The sequence below is a fragment of the Marasmius oreades genome, chromosome 1 (genome assembly GCF_018924745.1).
Source record: "Marasmius oreades isolate 03SP1 chromosome 1, whole genome shotgun sequence".
In the NCBI taxonomy this organism is placed as follows: Eukaryota; Fungi; Basidiomycota; class Agaricomycetes; order Agaricales; family Marasmiaceae; genus Marasmius; species Marasmius oreades.
In genome coordinates this window covers 608,979-632,134 of record NC_057323.1, presented here as the reverse complement: position 1 = coordinate 632,134, position 23,156 = coordinate 608,979, and the positions used below count along the sequence as shown (strand labels likewise).

General features: G+C 47.6%; 6 protein-coding genes across 6 annotated transcripts; 4 read left to right on the top strand and 2 right to left on the bottom strand.

Moving 5' to 3' along the window:
• Positions 1–1,355: 1,355 nt before the first annotated feature.
• On the top strand, positions 1,356–1,769 carry E1B28_000156 (uncharacterized protein; the record flags this gene model as incomplete). Its single annotated transcript, XM_043145958.1, has 1 exon — positions 1,356–1,769. The coding sequence occupies one exon, from the start codon at positions 1,356–1,358 to the stop codon at positions 1,767–1,769; it is 414 nt and encodes a 137-aa protein (XP_043014658.1).
• Positions 1,770–2,604: 835 nt separating this feature from the next.
• On the bottom strand, positions 2,605–3,706 carry E1B28_000155 (uncharacterized protein; the record flags this gene model as incomplete). Its single annotated transcript, XM_043145957.1, has 4 exons — positions 2,605–2,718; positions 2,784–3,278; positions 3,334–3,616; positions 3,672–3,706. The coding sequence occupies 4 exons, from the start codon at positions 3,704–3,706 to the stop codon at positions 2,605–2,607; spliced, it is 927 nt and encodes a 308-aa protein (XP_043014657.1).
• Positions 3,707–6,464: 2,758 nt separating this feature from the next.
• E1B28_000154 (uncharacterized protein) lies at positions 6,465–7,700 on the top strand. The gene is made up of 4 exons (XM_043145956.1): positions 6,465–6,611; positions 6,675–6,961; positions 7,025–7,303; positions 7,359–7,700. Exons 1-4 carry the CDS (start codon positions 6,485–6,487, stop codon positions 7,680–7,682), a joined length of 1,017 nt encoding a protein of 338 aa, XP_043014656.1. The 5' UTR covers positions 6,465–6,484; the 3' UTR covers positions 7,683–7,700.
• A 538-nt stretch (positions 7,701–8,238) lies between these two features.
• Positions 8,239–9,633, top strand: E1B28_000153 (uncharacterized protein). The gene is made up of 4 exons (XM_043145955.1): positions 8,239–8,462; positions 8,528–8,814; positions 8,876–9,148; positions 9,217–9,633. Exons 1-4 carry the CDS (start codon positions 8,336–8,338, stop codon positions 9,538–9,540), a joined length of 1,011 nt encoding a protein of 336 aa, XP_043014655.1. The 5' UTR covers positions 8,239–8,335; the 3' UTR covers positions 9,541–9,633.
• A 617-nt stretch (positions 9,634–10,250) lies between these two features.
• Positions 10,251–10,904, bottom strand: E1B28_000152 (uncharacterized protein; the record flags this gene model as incomplete). The annotated part of the gene is made up of 3 exons (XM_043145954.1): positions 10,251–10,625; positions 10,676–10,828; positions 10,890–10,904. 3 exons carry the CDS (start codon positions 10,902–10,904, stop codon positions 10,251–10,253), a joined length of 543 nt encoding a protein of 180 aa, XP_043014654.1.
• Positions 10,905–12,491: 1,587 nt separating this feature from the next.
• On the top strand, positions 12,492–13,714 carry E1B28_000151 (uncharacterized protein; the record flags this gene model as incomplete). The annotated part of the gene is made up of 4 exons (XM_043145953.1): positions 12,492–12,626; positions 12,689–12,975; positions 13,037–13,324; positions 13,388–13,714. The coding sequence occupies exons 1-4, from the start codon at positions 12,500–12,502 to the stop codon at positions 13,712–13,714; spliced, it is 1,029 nt and encodes a 342-aa protein (XP_043014653.1). The 5' UTR covers positions 12,492–12,499.
• Between the last annotated feature and the right edge of the window lie 9,442 nt (positions 13,715–23,156).

Here is a 23,156-nt window from a genome sequence, read left to right as displayed (position 1 = left end):
CCACTCCTAGAAATCGAGAGTCAAGCCATGGAGCTATGACAGATCGACTCCCGGAAGCAGGCCACGCCAAGCACTGGTATAGCTCAGATCTCAGTGAATGGAAACACTTGCAATCAAAGGGACACTCGAGTAAACCGTGAACAGGATCTTCGTTCTTTCAAAACGGAGCTTGCCACGCATGAGTGGAAGTCAAGGGTCGGAGTTGCCAGTAAATTTTGTTCGGGGAGAGTTACGCATGCTAGATCCTCGATGGACACTTCCTCTGTTTCTCCTTCCTCTCCTAGTGATGGCGCAACTATGACCACTACTAGTAGTCTAGGTGGACGAAGCAGACGGTTTTTGTTCGGAGGGTCCACTCTTGCATCGATTCCTACAAGTGTCTTTCACCATCATCGTCCACGTCGTTATTGATGATGCTAGGGTCTCCACGACGCCGTGGGGCAAAACGGTAATGAAACCAGAGTTGAACACCGAAGCCATCGATGAAGGAAACATAACCTACCGGTTGCTCGCCAACGTCTTCGCCATTCTTGTCTTTGAATCTCATACCGCTTTTTGTGGACCGAAAAGAGTTTCTGTGGTTTATTCCATTTATTCCGTCCCCTGTGCTCCTGGCGGCCCTTGCATGTGTATAGGAGTCATCCGCGTCGCTGAATAACGAGGCCATAAAGACCGTTGATGTAGGGAAGGAACAGTAGGAAGTGGGAGATCTACCGCGACCTGGAGCATCGTTATATGGATCCTTCGCTTAAATTAGCACCTTATGTTTACACGCTGCATCTCGGAAACTGCGTACGTGCTTGATCAGTGTAGAACGGCAATGAAACATGCATGATTAACTTACTTCAATGACGAAGCTTGAATAATAAAGGATGATCCATTCTGTGTATTGGAAGCGTTGCCCCCAATAGCCGCCTGATGCCTGTTTAACGGAAACGCAATAGTCACAGAGGTTCCGCAATCATGAAACGAGGGTAAAGCTTGAGCTTCCGGTCCGTAGACGGATTTAATGTTGAATGTGCGCCTATCAAAGATCGTCAGACTTCGAATCAAGGTTGTTCATAACCTGAGCGCGGAGATTAGCAGGTTCCAGAAAATAAGCTGGCACCAGCTCGGGAGTCGTGAGGATGAACCACGGTGCCTTGTGGTCAGGGACTCCGCGCTGCACTCTACACAGCGTGAACAACCTTTCTATGATCCATTCCATTCCCAACTCCTGACTATATGGAAGAAAACCTCTCCCAGTCATTCCCTCTCCTTTCAATTCTCAATTTCTCGATCCACCTTCAGTTTCAAATAAACCTCATAAAGTCAGGAGAGAATCACCCAACGCCAACAAGTTGGCCAACCTCTGTATGCAGGCCCGCCAGCATCGCGCCAGGTTTATTCGTTTTATCTTGGACGAGGTCACCCAGGATCCAGAGGTCCTTGTCGGTGTTGGCGTTAACGAATGGATTGATGAGGAACTTGCATGGTCTATCGAAGACGCTCTCGATGGCCGTGAGAGGTCTAGTCAAGGAGGATGGCTTGTTGGTATTCGAAGAGCAAGGGACTCACTTGAATACTCAATCTCCGATGATGGTGGCAACGATTCGAATGATGAGAAGGTTATGAAGATCCACCAACTTCGTGAACTCGCTGCACATCAATTACCCCCTACACCATTACCGACATCCAAACATCTACTGCTCTCCTTTGCGCCAGTGGGCTCCCGCGTTACTTTTCCAGAGGAAGACACTGGATTTGACATCATACCTTCGCAAATATGATGCTCCTTCACACCAAGTGGATTCTTGTTTCTGGATTTGGATCAAGGCAACATTCTTCTGTATATAAAGCCCATCGTTCCCTTGAACCCTCGTCTTCACAACGTCCATAGGGAAAGTGAACATCCATCCAGTAATACCTGCAACACCCGTAACAACCAACAACGTCATCCACGAGCTTTCCGGTCGATGATCGAACTCATGTACGGGGGTGGGAGGTATCGACATGTTGCTTCATATGGGAAGAAATAGGACCCATAACCTAGATCTCTTGGTACAGTGGCGGTTATTCCTCGGTACAGACCTCTGATCCCATTGCGTCTATATATGTCAAGTGCTACTTCCCTAGTAGTTGCGGGTTTGTTGTCTGATCTTGATAAGCTATCCTAACGAAAAAGAAACTCAAATCGAAAAGTTAAGACTGGAAGATGATCCAAACGCACGAACAGCTATCTGACTCAACGACGGTGCCCATTCATCCTCTATACCCGAGCTTTCTCTTCTCCGTTTCTCTTCGCATCTGTATGTTCAAGAAAAACTTGTATGAAGCGAAAACTAGCCCGCTCAACGGCGCAGCTGTCGCTATGGGAAATGATATTCCTCGGAAGAGACCCCGTATACCGCGTCGTTTGTCTTCTCGGGCGAAGGAGAGCATCAGTTGGAATGTCGAAGGGTTCATGGAAGCCAAGCGATGCCAGCGAATCGATTCAGAGGCCGCCTTAAGTCTATACTCGTTGATTTCGTGGTAGAGAGGAAGGGATGAGGCTGAATGACGGATGTATGAGTTCAAGGCTTCCCATACAAGCCGTGAGAAGGCTTGACGATCCCTTGCCTTTGATTAGACAGCGGCAGAAGAACTAAAGAACAAGACTGATGAACCATCATCCCAGAAAACGCCCCACTTGAGTTTCTTGTGTTGTAAATCGACCTCGCGCCATGGAATTTCCAAACACTGTAAAAGGAACCCGGATCATCAGTTCGTACCCCGTGTCACATAACCAACACAAAAGGGCTAACACTGTAGTCATACTTCCATGGCTCCATCTTGACGACTGCTCTCCAGAATGTCTCTAGATCCTCCAAGGTTCGTGTCATTGGCGAATGAGTAAAAGGCACGCCTTCTTGCCCGGGAATACTCGTCCCACTCCCCGCCTTTGGAAATCTCCCCACTGATGCCTTGATGGAATATATCCCTGAATAATGTGCCAGCACTCTCGCCGACCCAGCTACATCTGACCTAACACCAATCCGAGATCCACCGTAGGCAATTAGAGCTGATTCACCACCTGAGGAACCCCCGGGTGAGTAATCAGGATCGTGAGGGTTCGTCGTGACACCAAAGAGGTCCGAAGAGAATTCGTAGGACATGAGAGTGATTGGAACATTTGTTTTCACGAAAGGAATCGCACCGGCATCGCGGAGGAGCTTGAAAATGGCTGAGTGTTCTTTAAAGGATTTTCCGATCCATGCAGAATTCCCAACGCTGGAGTCGAACCCCTTCACGCCTAACATCTAGTCAACAATTCGGTTAAGTTTCAATCCATTGTCGAGGACAGCGGCTACTCACGTCCTTCAAGCTCACTGGAACACCTGCCAGAGGACCATCCATGTTACAGTCCTTCGCCCAATCGAGCGCTTCCGATGTCATTACTTCCGTGAGGCAATCCGTCTCTTTGTGAGCGAGCAACGCAGCTTTCACATACGCTGTTAGAGATGCCTGTGATTGTATTCGTCCTTTTCGAACATTCTCTGCTAGCTCAGATACGGGTAAGTCTAGGGCAGTTAAGGGATTGTGGAAGTCGTCGGGAAGACGTGCAATACGATTTCGTCGTTCTTCCTGTTTCACGCGACTTTGAGAAGTGATTTTTAGGGTCGAGTGGAACTACCGGCGAAGTCGACACATACCATGCTTCACGATGTTCGAAGTACGACAGTAGCATGTCGTGGTCGTGGTGGGAAGCAATAATGTGGGAAGGAGGTCTGATAGCATTGCGATCATGGGAGTTCCAGTTGAACTTTGTCAATAAGCAACGTGATTCAGTCGACGTCAATCGCAGCTGAAGCACATTTCACTGTTGCGTGTTGCATATTCCCTCTTCCTGTTTCTTGATACCAGCAACTTTCGGAAGAACCTACTAGTAATACGGCCAGCTAGGCCTGAAACAAGAACGTCAGGCAACAGTAACAACCTACCGCAGACGACTTGTATGAATCAACGAGACGCACCCAGTCAGATACTTCCGCTTGCCGCATATACCGAGTTGAAGCGGTAAGCGGACGTGCTTTTCATCCGTTTCAGCATGTTACGATTCGCAAATGGACTTCATGAAACTTCCTTCTCCTGCGAACCTACGAAACTCACGAATCTCCTTGATTCACATCTCAATATTTCATTGCCGCCAACGAGGATTTTCATGAAAGACCGGATCGTACTCCAAGCCTCTTCTCCGGGTGAGGTCTACAAGTCCTGGAATTGCAGTTCGAAGTCGTTGGAATATGAACAAAGTCGAGTTAAGCCCTGACTAATGGGCTGAGGAGTTGGAAACCTGGACGGCGATGGCGAACGGGAAATGAGTCTGGAAGATGAAGCTGGTCGTATTTGATGGGCGAAACCGAAAATATCTGGATTGAAACGAGGGAAGAGCATATAAATTGCTAGAGCAAGTTCTTAGGCTTAGACACTGAGACATACCTTTGTGGCCGTTTCATTCCCATTATCGTTGATGTCTTCACCAACTTCCCAAACTACATCTGGATATCGACTGTGCTCGCCAGTTTCTCCAAAATACAAACCCTCTGGACCGAGCCCGTGCTGGGATTACTGTCGATAGAGTCGTATAAGCCCGCGCCAATCTAATTTTCTCACAGTTGACTCTCTCCCGCCTCCACCCTCGATATTCTGAGTTTCTCTTCTGCTTCGACGCTCAACAAGCTCACCCATGCCCAAGATCCAGACACAGAGTTCGATCAGAAGAGCTCGCCTTACGGCTTTTAACAGGCACCTTGAGGTTAGTACATCGCTTTTAGTCCATCGTACGCGTTGAATGTATTGAACGTCGACCGGCCTGTTCAACTCGAGTTCTCAACCGGACTGACTGGATCTTCGTATAGGGCTCATATCGAACTTTCCGAGTTGTAAGCCTTTGCTCTCCGTCTGCTTAATGGTTGATCAGAACTGGCGACATAGATTGAGCATGTAAGCCCGTCGTTTCCTCTAAGCCTCGGTCGTGTCATTGGCAGAGACTGATGCTCCCCTTTAAGGCTCATAACCCAGGCCCGCTGGCTATTGAAGTCCCTGTGCCGTTGCTCCTCAGAATTATCATCTTTTTCTTCAACATTCACCCATTGGTCCCCTTCTAAGTCCATCTCAGCTTGGCTGGACTCTGAATTCAGGGCGATATCAGCACCTCTTTTGCAGTTAGTCTTTCAGTCGTTTTCGGTTTGACGAATAACTAAGGCACCTTACTTCGTCCAGTTCCGCTTAAAATTTCTTGCTTGACCGTTATGGTTTCTTGTGGCATGCTGACCGCGGTACGGGCGTACCCCGTAGAAGCGACGAAAGACCAGCAGTTATTGCTCCCGTCATACAATACAATACACCTCGTCGCAAACCGGTACATAGCACGAACCTTGTAGCAACAAATTATATACCCATTCTGCAGCCTGCTATTTGCTAATCTGGGAATATCTGAACCAAATTGTACTTTTTTCGTAGCCCTTATCGGACTCCTCGATCAATGACTGTATATTACCGGTCCCCTATTGTGAAAATTTTGTCGAAATACATGGACATGCCTGAACTCCTCCAAGATCCGTCTCACCGTTGATGAGTGAAAACTAATTTCTCAGAATCCAGATTAAGCATGCGGACTCCGGAGTCAGAATGATCTGGAATCCGGACATCTGGACGAATTCCGACTTTTCGAAACATGAAAATTCAATGAAAGCTTCAACTTTCTTCAGTCTTTTTGAATAATTTTTGTCAGGCTAAAACTCCAGGTTTTTAGGCAATTTTTAGGCGTAAAAGAGGAAACTCAAAGTCCAAGTGCTCCTTTCATTTTTCTTTTACTACGATTTTTCGATTAATCCGTCTATTTGTTCTCTTTTGGAGTCAAGAAAAGTTGAGAAAAAACCTTACTTTTCCTCGCTTTTTAGAGACTGAAATTTTTTGTAAAAAAGCCAAGATTCACCAAAATTTTGTGGCATCTAAAATTCGCCTAAAAGGAGGCCTTTTCGGAGACTTTTCATAAAGTGAAATTACTCAGAAAAATCTGGGTTTTTGTAAAATTTTGTTGCCCAGAAAATTATGTAAAAAATCGAATTCTTATCACTATTCTCCTGTCCCATAAAAATTGCTAAAAGTCGGAGTTTTCGGCGATCGAAAATAGTGGGAAAAGTCTGTGAAAATGCCTTGATTTTTCCTAGTGTCTAAAGAAACCGCAATAATCAACTTACATAACAAGCATAAGGTCGTCCTGTGGGTCCTCCTGAGACTTCCCTTGATTCAATCGAGTCAGTTGAAGTGAACGTTTCCATACTTTCGAGTCACATCGATGTAGTTTACGTTGGATCAACTTGAAGCGCCAATCAATGAGGGAGTCGTGGTCGTGAGAAATCGCGATGTTCCTCGCGGTTTGTTTTTTTTGTCCTAATCCGTGGGAAGTTGGTATAAACTGACGCCACAGAACTTAGCGCATCCTTGTTTCACTGCCACCACCATGAGCGAGTTTCAAGTTCACCACGACGAATCCAGAAGCCATATTCTCTCCGAAAAAGCATTGAAAGAAGGATGGGATACATTTATCTTCCACACACAACTCATCCTACCCGGTAATCTCTTCGTTGGTAAGTCGCTTTTACAGCAGTACATCAGGGGAAAAACCTTCTTACTATTGACATAGTATGTAGGTTTCAACACCGCAGGATACGGCCTGGAGCGCTCAGACGTTGCGAGGTGGCTCAGTATCTTGGCCACTAGTATTCCTTCGAACCCACCAGACATTTTCTCTTGCGACATGCAACCTGCAGGGATCTTACAATACTTGCCTACCAATATGGCAGAAAAACCTGTCAGTTGGACTACGCCAGTTAACTGGACACCGGGAAATTATGCTTTCAAATACTTTCGTTTGGGTGATGATTATCTTTACAACCGCCCTCCCTTGCGAGTCGTGGACTGGTTTTTTGACGACGAGGTGCGTGGTGTATGGATCCCTAATCACACTACTGATCGACGAGTATCGATGTGGAGTATGTAGACGCTGTCCGCGAAGGGCATGACACCTTCCTTCTCGGTCAAACACAAGAATTCTAATCTCGAAACAAGTCTGATATATATCCTTCCCAATGCCAGCTGGTTCATTGACGGTATCAACGATAGTTCCTCAGAGGAGGTAACCGATCGACCGAGACAGACCAAACGGCCGTCTCTTTGCTATGGAACTTCTGGATGGAGAACCGATCCAGCGAACGCGATCATGTTACCGTCTGCATTGGTAGATGACTTCCATTTAAACAATTTTGGATATGATATCGAGGTTCGTAGTACTGTTGATGTCAAACTACTCTCTCTGAATGCATATCACCACGCAGGTCAATCGCTTCATCGCTTTCCGAGGTATATCGCCTGCATCAGAAGCTCTCCTCCAGGACTGTGAGCTGAAGGCGACGACACCCGGAAATTCAGACCGGGCATACATTGCACGGCACTTCAGGGTATGCTTAAGGGTACATTGCCACTATGGCGATATTGGTGCTGAACTCGATTGGAGTAAAATTGCGGCGAGAGCCGAGAAGTGGGACAATGACGGGATTCCAGATTCAGATCGCGATGTTATGGACGTCGCTATCCGTCAGTGGAACCTCCAGACTGCCGCTTACCTCAGTCTCTGTTACTCTGAGGACGATTCAGAGTAGCTAGTGTTTCTTTCTACAACAGGTTTGTAGAGTATTCGGAATTTGTTTCTCAAATCAAGTAGAATCAATTCCACTCAGTTCCATTGCATTCCTACAATTACATTCCGTAGCTTTCTGACGAAGAGACTAGAGTGTTGAGGAGAGCCAGGCTAAACGAAAAAGATAACGTCGATGCGGGGATAACTGTCACGACTCGGATCAACCTCAACAAAACCTCCGGACGCGCAGCACCAGCAACTGGCATACGTTCTGACGGGAAAGACTGATATTCGGGGGGCAAGCGCCTGGTAGAAGGACCCCAGAACTCCTTAGTTTCATCTGAAGATCTTAAAAGAACCACAAGATTCGTCCTGTGGGCCCTCCTGGGAAACTTCCCCTTTGCTTTCCCTTGCCAGTTCAATCGAGTCAGTATCAGCTGAGCGCCGAACGTTTAATTTCCCACGCTTTCGAGTCACATCGGCGTAGTTCGGACCCACAAGCGCCCATCGATAGTATTCAGCGCGAATTTAGAATAAATAACGACTCAGCACTGCATGTCTAGGGAGTCGTGAGAAATCGTGTGTAATGCTCCCCACGGTTCTGGTCCGTGAGAATTTGGCATGTAAACTGACCTCGGGGCCACGGAAGCGCATTCACTAGCACTACCACCACCCATGAGCGAAGTTCAAGTTCACTACGACGAGTCCAGAAGCCATATTCTCTCCGAAAAAGCATTGAAAGAAGGATGGGATACGTTTATCTTCCACACACAACTCATCATGCCCGGTAACCTCTTCGTTGGTAAGTTCCTTCTATAACTTCAATCGGTTAGCGAAGGACGTGCTCAGTATTCTCATAATACATAGGTTTCAACACCACGGGATATGGTCTGAACCGCTCAGATGTTGCGAGGTGGCTCAGTATATTGGCCGCTGGTACTCCTTCGAACCCACCAGACATTTTCTCTTGCGCCATTCAACCTACGGGGATCTTACAATACTTGCCTACCAATATGGCAGACGAGCCCGTCAGTTGGACAACGCCAGCGAACTGGACACCGGGAAATTATGCATTCAAATACTTTCGTTTGGGTGATGATTACCTTTACTACTGCCCTGCTAGACAACTCGTTCACTGGTTTTTTGGTGACAAGGTGCGTGGTGGTAATCCCTAATCACATTACTAAACGACGAGCATCGGTTTGGATTATGTAGACACTGTCCCCGAACGGCATGGCACCTTCCTTCTCGATCAAACACAGAGATACTGATCTCAACATAAGTCTAATTTACATCATTCCCAACGCCGGCTGGTTCATTGACCGCGACACTGGTTCCTCAGCGGAGGTCACCGATCGACCGAAACAGACCAAACGGTCCCCTTACTATGGAACTTCTGGATGGAGGACCGATCCAGCGAACGTGATCATACTACCTTCTGCATTGGTAGATGACTTCTATTTGAACAATTTTGGATACGATATTGAGGTTCGTAGCGCTGTCGATTTCTAACTAAAAAAAGGGAAAAATCCGTCTGAACGCATGCCGCCACACAGGTCAATCGCTTCATCGCTTTTCGGGGCATATCACCTTCGTCCGAAGCTCTCCTTCAAGACTGTGAACTAAAGGCGACGACGCTCGGGAATGCAGACTGGGCGTACATTGCACGGCACTTTAGGATATGCTTAAGGGTACATTGCCACTATGGCGATATTGGTGCTGAACTCGGTTTGAGTAAAATTGCAGCGAGAGCCGAGAAGTGGGATAGAGATGGGATTCCAGATTCGGATCGCGATGTTATAGACGTCGCTATCCGTCAGTGGAACCTCCAGACTGCCGCTTACCTCGGTCTCCGTTGTTCTGAGGACGACTCGGAGTAAGTAGCTAGTATCTCTTCCTGCAACAGGGTACCACACGAACGTGTAACTTAGACCTGTAGATTATTTTGTTTCTCAAACAAAGTTGTACGGTCACAGATCTGGTTTTCTATACTAAAGCTCGGTAGTCGGGATACATCTGCGGTGAAAGTTGACCATGAAAAGTCGTAAGCACTAAAAAAATCGTCAATAGTAGAATTGATTCCACTCCAGTGTTGAGGAGGAAGGGAAGCCGGAAAGTAGTGCTAAAAGAAAAAAAATTAGTACATAAAGATAATTGCCTTTAACTTCTTGAACGTCGTCACCACTTGTAAGTTCTGAACGTGTACCTCTAGGCTTTGTCTAGGCTTCCTATCAAGCGCAACCGTATTTCAACGGATCCAAGTAAGGTACTAAGTATTAGGACTTTACAACCTTCGTTTGGCCGGGCCGGAGGAGAAGGACCTGATCGTGTTTCCGTTTCCTTAGCGGGACAACTTGCAGGGGCCGTTCAATTGCCGTTATGACGGCAATCCCAAAGGCTTGACCCGGAAGTAGCAAATTGAAAAATACACCAATGCTCATCGATCTTCAACTACTCAAAAAAACATGTCTCCCGAGTAGGTCTGGTATGATTCATCACGCTTAAATTCTAAAATACATCGGAATGTAACTCGCCACACTTAACTCGGGCCCTTCTAGGCTATGTGCTGACTATTTCTACTGCTCGCTGCTCACGCTTCCGTTCCAAATCCTAGTACGTGCCAATTCAATGCTACGGTGAAGTGGTGATCCATCAATCCAGAGTCAAAGTCTTGGATGTTCAATTCGGTGGCGGGACCCCGCAAACACCGTAGGCGGTTAAAATCAGGCTGGTCGCGATTCGGCAGGCTGCTGGCACCACTTTGTTCAAAACGCATAAGCCACCAGACCAGAGTCGTTTGGCTACTATGTGCATTGGGTAAGTAAATCGGCTTGGCACTAAACTGATAATCGTCAAATTGAGAGTGAACGTCCGCTCTGAGAAGCAATGCATTTCGAGGTTTATCCGCCAGTTTAGGATAGGTTAGATAGGGTTGAATGGGTGGGGGGAATTTGGGTGCGTGATCCTGAAGTGTGTTTCAGAAGAGCCACAATTCTGTAGAGAATGTCCACATACTGGTACCGCCCAAGCGAGAGGAAATATGTGGGCAACCTCGAACCCCGTATAGTTTGTCCCTCTCATGCGAGGCATCACACGCGATCCTGTCACTCGGCAGATGGAATCTCGTTCTCGAACAGCTTTTCTGGTCGCGTCACTCCTTGTTTGGGACTACATGTTATCACTAATGAGTACAATATTAAGTACAACACATCAACCGGAATGTACTTACCTTATTGCCAGTCATGGGTGCTGTGGAATGACCCGGTCCTCTTCTAGTGATAATCGGGCTTTCCATTACCGTTGGGGGAACTTCAAGCACTTTTTCTAGTTAAGTTTCATGACTCGGTTAGATGGTGTGCTGGTCCCACTGAATTAGCTGTAACTGTACCACGTATTTGGCCTTGTGAGTCCGGCCAACCAATTTTGATGAGACAGACAAAGTGGGATGGAGTGCCAACGGGTATCCAGAAATTGTCAGGAGGAGGCACCAGTGCGTTTCTGTTAGCGTGCGGGAGGCTCATACGGTCTCGAATCCGTTCTACTTCTCTTTTGTAGTTTGTGATACAGGCCCTGGCTTCCGAACCATTAAAATCAGTTCGTGGACGTTGGGTTACCTCGTCGATTGGAACCGGACAGCCTGGCAAAGCCATTAAAGCAAATTCTGTGGGAGGTCGGCGTAAGCTGCTTATCCGGTTGTTGGTGGCTCGCGAAGGCTACGTATATTCGTTACATTCGACTGTCACGGGCTAGTACTCACTTGTTATTCGGGCATCGGGCGGGCAGTTTGGCGGGACCACAAGAAGTCGCTGGAGTATATCACAGAAGTCTCCGAACGTCAGTTCTCCATTAGAGTATATGCCTGTATGTTGTGCTGAGCGATAAAATCCGACATTAGACAGGAATGTTGAGATGTACCACCGATGAGATCAAGACCGACTTGGAGCGAACGAGTCGGGTTCGACCCCCAGACGTGAATATTTCGTTCATCATAGTTGATGTATTCCGTTGCAGAATGGCCTAAGGGCCCACCGAGTAGTGGATAGTTACACTTCATGAGGCTCAAAACGGCCTAGGTAGTGGGGAGCTTCTTATACCCGCACGTTCTAATGGGAAACTTGCCGAGTCACTGATGCTCGGAAAGGCAAAGGCCCGAAGAAAGGACCCCAGACACGTTCCTTGTTTTCATCCGAAGGTCTCTAAAGAACCACGGTAATCAAATCGAGCATGAGGTAGACCGTAGGCTTCCTGTGTGTCCTAGTATTCTCTTGATTCAATCGAGTCAGTAGAACGTTTCCCACTGTTGCGCTTTCGAGTCACATCAACGAAATAAGTTGGATCCACAAGCGCCTATCAACAGCATACTTGTAGTGTGATTCAACGAATGAATACTAAGCAGTGTTGCACATGGTATATGTGGGCCAGCGAAGGTTCGCTGGCAGGTACGAGGCAGAGGTCACGACGGATCTAGATGCACTTATTCTCTGATCAGACAGCCGCCCTGCAAAGACTGAGAAGGAAAATTATCTTGAAGCGAAAGTCGCGTGTTGAGACGGAAACACCGCCCGACTGGTGGCAGTTGGGGGTGCTGGTAACCTGTGAAAGGCCATTGTGTCCTCATGGCTGGTGTAAAACGCTCCACAAAAAAAAAAAAAGGAAAGTCGTGTGTTGAAGGGAGTGACCCAGTGAGAACAATGAGGCCTAGGCGTCACATTGTTCTCACTGGAATGTCACGATCAAGCGTTATCTTATCTGTGGAATAAAAAGGGAAACAAATTCGCACAGTTAAGGAAGTTGACATTAAAACTCGCCACAGGACCAAGCGCATTCACTACCACCACCATGAGCGAAGTTCAAGTTCACTACGACAAATCCAGAAGCCATATTCTCTCCGAAAAAGCATTGAAAGAAGGATGGGATACATTTATCTTCCACACACAACTCATCGTGCCCGGTAATCTTTTCGTTGGTAAGTCGCTTTTACAGCTTCAGGAGCGAAAGGACCCGCTCATTTTCATAATATACCTATAGGTCTCAACACCGCGGGATATGGTCTGAACCGCTCAGACGTTGCGAGGTGGCTCAGTATCTTGGCCACTAGTTCTCCTTCGAACCCACCAGACATTTTCTCTTGCGAAATTCAACCCGCAGGGATCTTACAATACTTGCCTACCAATATAGCAGACGAGCCCGTCAGTTGGACTACGCCAGCGAACTGGACACCGGGAAATTATGCATTCAAATATTTTCGTTGGGGTGATGATTATCTTTACAACGGCCCTCCCTTGCGAGTCGTTGACTGGTTTTTCGATGACGAGGTGCGTGTATGGTGATCTTTTCCACACCACTAAACGACGAGCATCGATGTGGATTATGTAGACGCTGTCCGCAAAGGGCATGGCACCTTCCTTCTCGATCAAACACAAAGATTCTAATCTCGAAACAAGTCTGATTTACATCCTCCCCAACGCCGGCTGGTTCATTGACGGCGACGACGACACTGATAGTTCACCAGAGAGGGAGGTGACCGATCGACCGGAAGAGACCGAACAACAATCTCCTTACTATGGAACCTCTGGATGGAGAACCGATCCAGCGAACGCGATCATGTTACCATCTGCCCTGGTAGATGACTTCTATTTGAACAATTTTGGATATGATATCGAGGTCCGTACTACTGTATATTTTCAAACTGCTAGTTGATTCATCTGAATACATATCGCCACGCAGGTCAATCGCTTCATCACTTTCCGAGGTATATCACCTTCAACAGAAGCACTCCTCCAGGACTGTGAACTAAAGGCGACGACACCCGGAAATACAGACTGGGCTTACATTGTACGGCACTTCAGGGTATGCTTAAGGGTGCATTGCCACTATGGCGATATTTGTGCTGAACTCGGTGCGAGAAAAATTGCGGCGAGAGCCAAGAAGTGGGATGAAGATGGGATTCCAGATTCAGATCGCGATGTTATAGACGTCGCTATCCGTCAGTGGAATCTCCAGACTGCCGCCTACCTCAGTCTCTATTACTCAGGGGACTCCGACTCGGAGTAGCTAGTGTTTCTTCCTACAACAGGGTATTCGCATGAATGTGTAACGTGTAACTTACAGACTGTAGAATATTTTGTTTATCATCCGTAGATCTGGTTTCCTTTCCTACTACAGCTCGGGATACAACTGTTTTATTGTCGAAAGGTTGCAAGCATAAAAACCGTCCTTAAGTGTAATTGATTCCACTCCATACCATTTCACTGTTTCTCCCCTTCCTCCTCATGCTGTTCGTCATTCGCCGGGATAGATGAGGCCGAAAGCTCTGGAATCTGTTTTCAGGAGAGCCGGGTAGTACTACACGAAAAGCATGAGGTTGAGAAGAGAAGCGGGAATGACCACTGTGATTAACCTTAACGAAGTCTCCCCTCCAGCACCAGCAACCAGTAGCCAACGTCCCCATCGCTTGGTGCTGGACGTACACCTCTAGGCTTCCTATCAACTTGAAGCGCAACAGTATTTCAACGATCGGATCCGGATCCAAGTAAGGTATGAGTGCGTTTCTACGCCTTGGCAAACACACTGGCAGCTGCGTGAGACTGAGCTCTTGATAGAGGAAAAATCGACCAACCTAGACATAGGATCTTCTAAAGCTGGCATCAGCACCCTGCACAACCGTTGGAATTCATGGCAATGTTAATGTTCTTGTATCATCTCTTCTATATCCGTGCATAGTCGACCATTATTGAGAAGGAATTGATTTAGTAAATCGAGCGTTATGAAAGCAAGAGGAAGACCAAAGGTAGATAGAAAGACGCAATAGTCGTGAATGATGGGAAAGGAACGCAAGAGCCCAATTGAAATCGACGAACCCAGAAGGAAACACTCACCCTCACCAGCCCTCACCGTGTAGCCCACAACTTGAAGACTTTCCCCAACTCATTCACTAACGCTTTCCCTGTTCCTCAAACGTTGGCAGATATCCTAAATGCTTAACTCGCCAATCATCCGATGTGGTCTATGGAGGGATTGTGTTGGAATACCGTTTTTTGACGAATGTTCAGAATGCAGGAGGCGTTTGAGGGCGGTTAAGGCAGTATGCGTAAACTCTCTTGATCCGCGACCACCACCATCACTGACTTTCCCACGGAAAATCTCTCGTCGGGAAGGCAGCTCTCCGGTAGCTGGTAGCGAGGTTTTAAGTAGAGTAAAACACCTATCGATTCAACACAACATAACAACCTCTCCCATCTCTTAAGTCTCGTCAATACCGCCTTACCGACCCATGTCAAACCAAACAAAACCCAAACAAAATCAAGCCCAAAGCGTCCTAAAATCCAAACAAGGAACTCTGGCAGTCGGAGAACGCTCCCCGCCACCAAGCAGCCAAAACGGTCCTTCTACAAGATCCAGCACAGTCAGATTCTTCAACGACGCCCTAGAGAACGCTCAGAACCACGACGAAAACAATACCACCAGAAACGTCGAAGCCCTATGGAAGAAGGGACTTATCAACAACAAAACTCCGAACTACATGGACCTGATAGCAGGACTAGAGGCATTGGCGGACAAAACAAAAGGATTGATAGCAGGAGAAGGAGCACGTTATCTGCTATTGTTGACAGAACTGCTCAAGAAGGCTAGAGACGAAGAGATGACCAACGACATTGCATCCAAGGTGACGCTTAAACTCACCTCAACCATTGAACACCTCAACCCCGCTGCAGAGCTCGACTCCCATATGGAAGGAGTCAAAAGTTACATAGACGGCTCCTTCGAACGCATAGCCCAATCCTGCGAACACATTTGGAACAAAATTGACGAACGACTCGAAACACTACCCGACCCCCGGACACTCGAGCAACACCCAACCGCCCCACGTACGTATGCGCAAGTTGCATCCACGACGCCGACAACTATCCCAACCTCACCACATATCGACGAACCCCGAATGCGAGCGCAGGAGGAAATACGACGTCGCCAACTCAAATTCTCGTCATCCGAAAACCCCCGCAGCGAACACATGAAGACATTACCCTCCAGAGACCTGGTATCTATGCTCAACCAGGCTCTTGCCGACATCAACGCTCCACCCGACACCAAATTTGTCGCCGCCTCATGGACCATGGACTCCAAAAAGCTCCTCACGGAAATGAACTCCTCAGCAGCAACCGAATGGCTTCAGGACATCAAAAACGACACGGCACTGCACACCAACCTCGACGGCGCCATCTCCCTCAACCAATGGCTTCACCCAGTACTAATCAAACGGGCACCGGTCCAATTCGACATCGACAGCGAAAACGAAAGACGGCAATTCGAGGAAGACAACGGATTACCAAGTGGTGCCCTGGTGCGTGCCAGATGGTGCAAGAACCCAGCACGTCGTCACAACAGACAGCAACACGCCTTCCTACTCTTATACATAAATGACGCCAAACAGGCCAACAAGATCATGACGCATGGGGTCAGATTCGCGTGGAAACACATGAGGAGCTTCGGTGAGAAACCACAAAAAGAAGAATTACGCTGCTACCACTGTCAACGTCTAGGCCACATAACAATCGACTGCCTTCGGAAGAAATCGGAGAACTCAGACCCTGTCTGCGCACAATGCGGGGGACCTCACACTGTATCCGTCTGTGACAGCAACCAGGTCAAATGCGTCAACTGCAACTCCTCGGAGCATTCAAGCCGAGACCGCAGCTGCCCGGAGTTCACCCGACGCTGCAGACTCCTCAATGCCAAGAACCCCGTGAACCTCCTCCCCTACTACCCAACAGAAGAGGAATGGACCTGGTGCATGCTACCAGAGAATACGCCCAGAGGATCCCCTGGACAAATAATCAACCATGAACCCCCAATGCAAGGAAACAGGCAGATGACCTTTGATGAGTTCTTAACCTCCAATAACATCAACGATGATGATGACGACACCTGAAACACGCCCAGAACTAACCCAAATGCGCATTTTACAGATGAATATGCACAAATCAAAGACTGTGGCTTACGACCTAATCAACGAACACGACCCCTCCTCCGCCATCTCTTCTCTATACGACGTTCTCTGCATTCAAGAACCTTGGCAAGATTTCTACAACAACGTGAAAACGGGGAACCGCTGGTGCGTTCTCTACCCCTCCTCTTGTCTATCACTACCAGCAACCACAGCAGTCCGTTCGGTCATCATGATCAATAAGAACATCGATTCGGGCACCTGGGAACAGATTGACATCCCAAACACCAACGACGTCACAGCAGTAATGCTACGGGGCAGTTACGGAGCGCTACTAATAGTCAACGTATACAATGATGGCGATCACAACAATGCACTAAATGCCATCAAGATACACCTACGAGAGGCTATACAAAATCGAAATCTCAGCCTAACTGCCATTTCAATGATATGGCTAGGCGATTTCAACCGCCACCATCCGCTATGGGAAGACCCGACGAATGAACACCTGCTCACGAAACACCACATCGAAAAAGCCGAGCCACTAATCCAACTACTAATTGACTTTGACATGAACCTCACATTACCAACAGGCACAACGACATTCCAATCAGCTTCAACAGGCAACTGGACACGACCTGACAATGTCTTCCACTCCGAAAACCTCACTGAATCCATCATCGATTGCCGAACCCGCCCGGAGCTACGCTCACCAGGAGCGGACCATCTACCAATCGAAACGGTACTGGGCCTTGGAATAACGAGAGCAACAGAAGCACAACGTCGAAACTTCAGAACGGTAGACTGGGATGAGTTCAACAAAGAGCTGAGTGCCCGCATCGAGGAACTAGACTTCCCATTGAATATATCTGATCAATCTGACCTAGACGCAGCTGTCAACAACCTCACAAACGCCATTCAGCATACGATAACTAACATAGTCCCCCACATTAAACCTGCTCCAGCATGGCGGCGGTGGTGGAACCGAGACCTCAGTCAAATGAAGAAGCATGGAAACCGACTGAATAACCTTTCATATAAACTACGAGCTGTTACTGATCATGCGATTCACAGGGAACTCAAAGAACACCAACAAAAATATGGGAAAGCCATTCTCGAGGCCAAAACCCGACACTGGGAAGAATACCTGGAAGGTGTCTCTGGCAGCTCCATCTACACTGCAGGGAAATTCGCAACAGAAACCTCGGACAACATAGGAACGGCAACTATCCCACCACTTCAGCACGTGAAAGATGGAGAGACCCATGTGGCAACAACCAACGACGAAAAGGCAATGATTCTCAACGCCAAATTCTTCCCCCCGAAACCCACCGTCACCACGCCCGCTACTACATCCCAAGAGGCACCGCCCGCTGCCCTCAACGACCCACCAGCACTCAAACGTTCAACTCTGCTCCGAGCAATCAAAAGACTGGAACCATACAAAGCTCCCGGACCCGATGGAATCCCCAACATTGTTCTTCAAAAAAGTACAACTAATCTTGTACCACTCCTCCTTTGCATCTACAGGTCCATTCTGAAGCATGGCATCTACCCGAAAGCATGGCACCTTTTCACCACAGTAGTCATCCGAAAACCAGGACGGGACACCTATAGGATCGCATCCTCATACCGCCCAATTGCACTACTATGCACCATGGCGAAAGTCCTCTCAGCTATCGTCACCGAAGACATTGTCCATCTCACCGAGAAACACGGGCTCTTACCCGCTAACCAATTTGGAGGGAGGCCCAACCGAGCGACCACTGACCTTCTCCATCTTCTAGTCGACAGAATCCACCATGCATGGAGGAACAACCGGGTGGTATCCATCCTCTCCCTCGACATCGACAACGCTTTCCCCAACGCAGTCACTGAACGGCTCATACACAACATGCGCAAAAGAAGAATCCCAACCGTATACCTGAACTTCGTCAAAGCTCTACTGGAGAATCGGGAAACCGTGCTACGCTTCGGCGACTTCACTTCCCCTCGATTCCCGGTGGACAATGGTATTGGCCAAGGATGCCCATTTTCAATGATTGGCTACCTTTTCTACAATGCTGACTTCTTTAACCTCCCAATAGAAGGCAACAAAGACTCCATTTCTCTAGGCTTCGTGGATGACAAGACAGTAGTAGCAATTGGCTCAAATCTGGTCGAAACTACCAACTCCCTAAAGACATTCATGGAAGCGACACCTGGAGGCTTCTCATGGGCAACTGATCACAACTCAACCTTCTCCGTCCCCAAGCTTGGTGTTCTTCACTGCTCACGAAGGAAAATCAAAGACCCCAGTAACCCCAGAAAGCTAATCCCAGAACCCCGACCAACTCTCACACTATTGGGCTACAACGTAAAAACGGAAAAGTCACTCAAGCTTGTCGGTGTCTATCTCGACGAAGAACTATGGTGGCACCAACAGCGATCACATGCAATAGGAAAAGCGACCACTCTAGTTCTGGCATATCAACGGCTTGCTCGTTTAGCCAAGGGCCTTCCCATGTTTGCCCTTCGACGCCTATACTTGACTGTGGTTATCCCAAAGATGACATATGGGCTGAGCGTCTGGTACACTCCACCCTATACAGTCGAAGGACAGAAAAGACGGAGTGGCTCGGTTGCCGCCATGACTCAGTTCGAAAGAATCCAACGTATTGCCCTGCTAAGTATCACTGGCTCTCTTCGTACTACACCCACTGACATGATGGAAGTCCAAGCGAAAATTCTACCAATGGACCTCTATCTCCAAAAGCGATGCTATAATGAGCTCACCCGTATTTACTCCCTTCCTCCGTCACACCCCCTTCACATTACCGCAAGGAAACACTACAATTCCCGACTCATTCTACGCCTCCCCTCACCCCTACACCTACTACCAGCTATCCTCAGCCCTATCCCCCCAGAAGAAACCGAAACTGTCGACATCCCAAGGCACTCTCCACACTACCAACCGCGATTCACTTGCTCTGTCAACGAAAGCAAAGAAGAAGCAACAGCTGAGCACAATCTCGCCAAAGAAGAAACCATGGTGTACACAGATGGCTCCAGCCATGATGGCCTAGTAGGGGCAGCCGCCGTGCTCTATCAAAAAGGGAGAGGAGTGATCCGGTCCCTACGTTACCAACTCAGTGATGACTCTCGCTTCTCTGCCTATGATGCTGAAGCGGTGGGCGTGATCCTAGGACTCCACCTACTGCGACGTGCTGACCCCAGCTCACAATGCGCGTCAATCAATCTAGACGGAAAATTGGTCATCCAAGCTCTCCTGAAACGTAAAGTCTCCACGGGCCAACATCTCATCGAAACCATACACAGGATGTCGTCCCACTCCCAGTTTCCCCAACTCATCTTCAGATGGATACCGGGTCACAGGGGCATCGAGGGGAATGAAGCAGCCGACGAGAGAGCCAAAAGTGCGGCTGAAGGTAACTGCAGCAACAGAGACCGCCTTCCGAAGATCCTACAATCCCAACTGCCATGCAGCGTTGCTATGTCTCGCAGAGCGTTCAACGAAAAGATCAAGAAGAAATGGGAAGATCGGTTCAGAGAGTCACCCCGATACCGAAGGATGTTTCCCCCACGATCTCCTGCCAAATTCAACCTTGCTCACACGGTTCTAGTCGGTCTACCCCGACAATGGTGCAGCCTAGTTGTGCAACTCCAATCTGGCCACATCGGCCTGAACGCCCACCTGAACCGGATCCAAAGATCACCCTCCCCATACTGCGATAACTGCACTGCAATAGGAAACTCGATGCCCAAAACTGTTGACCACTACCTCTTTGAATGCCCCGCATACCGGAAAGAACGTCACATGTTGAAGCAACGGATAGGCCGAGGAGCGAACTCCCTAACTGAGCTTCTACTCGGAAAAAAAGACAACCTGAAGGAACTGGTTAAATACGTTGGCCGCACGGGCCGACTTAAAACGATATTTGGTGAGCTACACTCGAATGACTAAATGACTGATGACTATGCAACAGATAGACCCACCACAGAACGACAATCCATCCAAAGCAACTGAGCCGAAACGAAAACAAAACTCCACCAACCCCGCACGATCCTCCCTCATATCCCAACCCGTCAGTCATGACGCTCGCCTACCACGGTAGGCGGATGTATGCACAAGTCTCTCAATACGCGACCTCGAGCACTCTTCGGTCGGATGCCAACAGCTGCCAAAAACAGGGCTAGGACGCCTTGGACCAGCGGGGGATTCCTATAGGCTATCCGTCGCTGGGGCTTTCAGTGCGGCACCTAGATACGTAGATACCCAGCATGTTCCACATACCGCAGTAGCCGATGTGCATCTTGGGCGTATCCGCCCCCCGCACAATAAAATGATTATAGAAAAAAAAAAAAAAAAAAAAAGGCAGTATGCGTGAAAAGTATGGGCACGATCTGGTGGTTTTGGGAGATGCAGAATAAGAAGGTTTTTGCCACTATCGCATCGCGAATTGTTGGGAAAGGGAAAAGAAAGAAAACAACGAGTGGCCACTATGAGCCGCGGCCCGCAGCTAGGCACGAGAAACTTAACATTGAGCGTGGGAGGCCCACGAAGGCTCGCTTCGCTGTGCCATCCCGCTGGATTTTACCAGGTTTGATTTCTGTACCAATTCCGTATATCTTAGATAGTACATGAACTCAATAAGTATTGAACCAGTCGAAGAGTCGTGGTCTGGCAGAAACTTTACCTTTTCGGGGGCATAAAGGGAGTCTTTTTGTCACAAGGGGGCCCATGGATTTGATTCCCTGACCGTGACCTGGGGGGGGGGTCTGGCCAGCAGGGCGGAAAAAAATTTTTAGACCCACCTACATCTGCAATTTGGCAAGGTCCAATTGTGGATTCTGAGCCAATTCTGAGTTTCTGAAGGGTAATAAATATATAATCTAAGAGTGGTTGTTGTAATCAACTCTCTGGGACTGTTTGTAACCTTATTCCATACCCGAAAGCATCATCCATCAAGACTCATTGAACAGTCAATCACTGGAGTGATACTGTGGTATTTCATTTCCAGGAAATCTTAGTTTAAAAAGGCTAACAGATATAATATTCTAGGCTCAGAAGATATAGACTCCAATGAAATACCAATATCAGAACCTGTCATCATTAATGGTTGGGTAGAGAGTGAGAAAAAAATGTGTAGTGTCATTTGTGAGTGATGTCAAAAATAGAAGAGTAGGTCAGAGACACGTGTACTTACCATATATGGTGCATGGGAAGCTTACATAGGGAGGGGGGGGGTCCCCCAAGGGGTCATCTCAGCGAAAACCGACCCCCGGTCATTTTTTTAAATTGGTGGGCCCCCTTGTTTTGTCGGCACCTATTGGGCACCTACCTTTTGTTTCGGCATACTGAAAGGGATCTTTTTCTTTTACCTTTTTTCCATATAAACTATTCCTTTCTACTCTGATTTCGATCTTCAAAAAGGTAAAATATTTATTAGACAAAAGATCTCATTGTTGCCGCCAAACATAACTGTTTTAGTGGCTGATTCCTACTATATGTCGGAAATTTTGATCCGGGCTTATAAGCCAAGCCCCATTATCGCTGGTTGTAAGGTGATTGATCAGGCCTGATAAGTGGATGGTCGCCTTGTCACGGCTTAGGAGGCTTATCAGGAAGTTTTTTCTCACAAATATGTCACTGATAAGTGGAAATAAGGCCTTATCGGGAAGTTTATGATCTCTTATAATGATTAAGCCTTTTCTGTAATCCATCATTTATGACATCTGTCTTACAGAGTCTTATGGGCCTTATAGGTGCTTATCAGGCACTTGCAAAATTTCCAACATATTTGGCACACGTAATATATTATTTTTGGTGCATTTTCGGCTACTATTTCCATTTGAATCTCCGCCTGCCAAAACTAGGGCCTGCCTGTGGTGAATGATTGTGAGTGGAGTGAGCAATCAGAGGATAAGATAGTGACTGATCGGATGCGTGATAAGATCATACCACATGTGAACACATCCTTGCATCTGCATCTGCACACACTGCTACTCAGCTCCTTGTCTCTCTTCTTCGTTGTGCACTCATTTCTCTGCTTCCTCCTCTTGACGTGAAGTTCAACTTTCAGATTGGCCAACGTCTACTCAAGCATTATGATAGTCAATCTGTCTCTGGAAGTATGGTATTCCGACGCCAAATCTACTTTCAAGATACGTGCGGCTACACCGCCAAAGTTGGCCCATATTGTACAAATAAGTGCTGTTTTATAGTGTCAGGATAATGTCATAATATGTCACGGAGATCGGCCCCATCTGCTCAATATATAGTCGGATCATATATGAGTGATATAGGGCCTGCAATATCATCACCATATAATCCATTATATGGTCAAGATATCTTGAGTTGCTGTCTATGATATAATGTACAGCCCTCTCAAATATATTGCGACGTTGTGATGCGAGCTGCCAGTGACACTGTTGTATTCCATAATTCCATTCCATTTGCTTCTGTGTCTATTCTATTCCAGGGGGCATTATCAATGTGGGCATTGACAAAATTGTGTTATTGCGGAAGAATTGGTTGGTACAAAAAAGGAT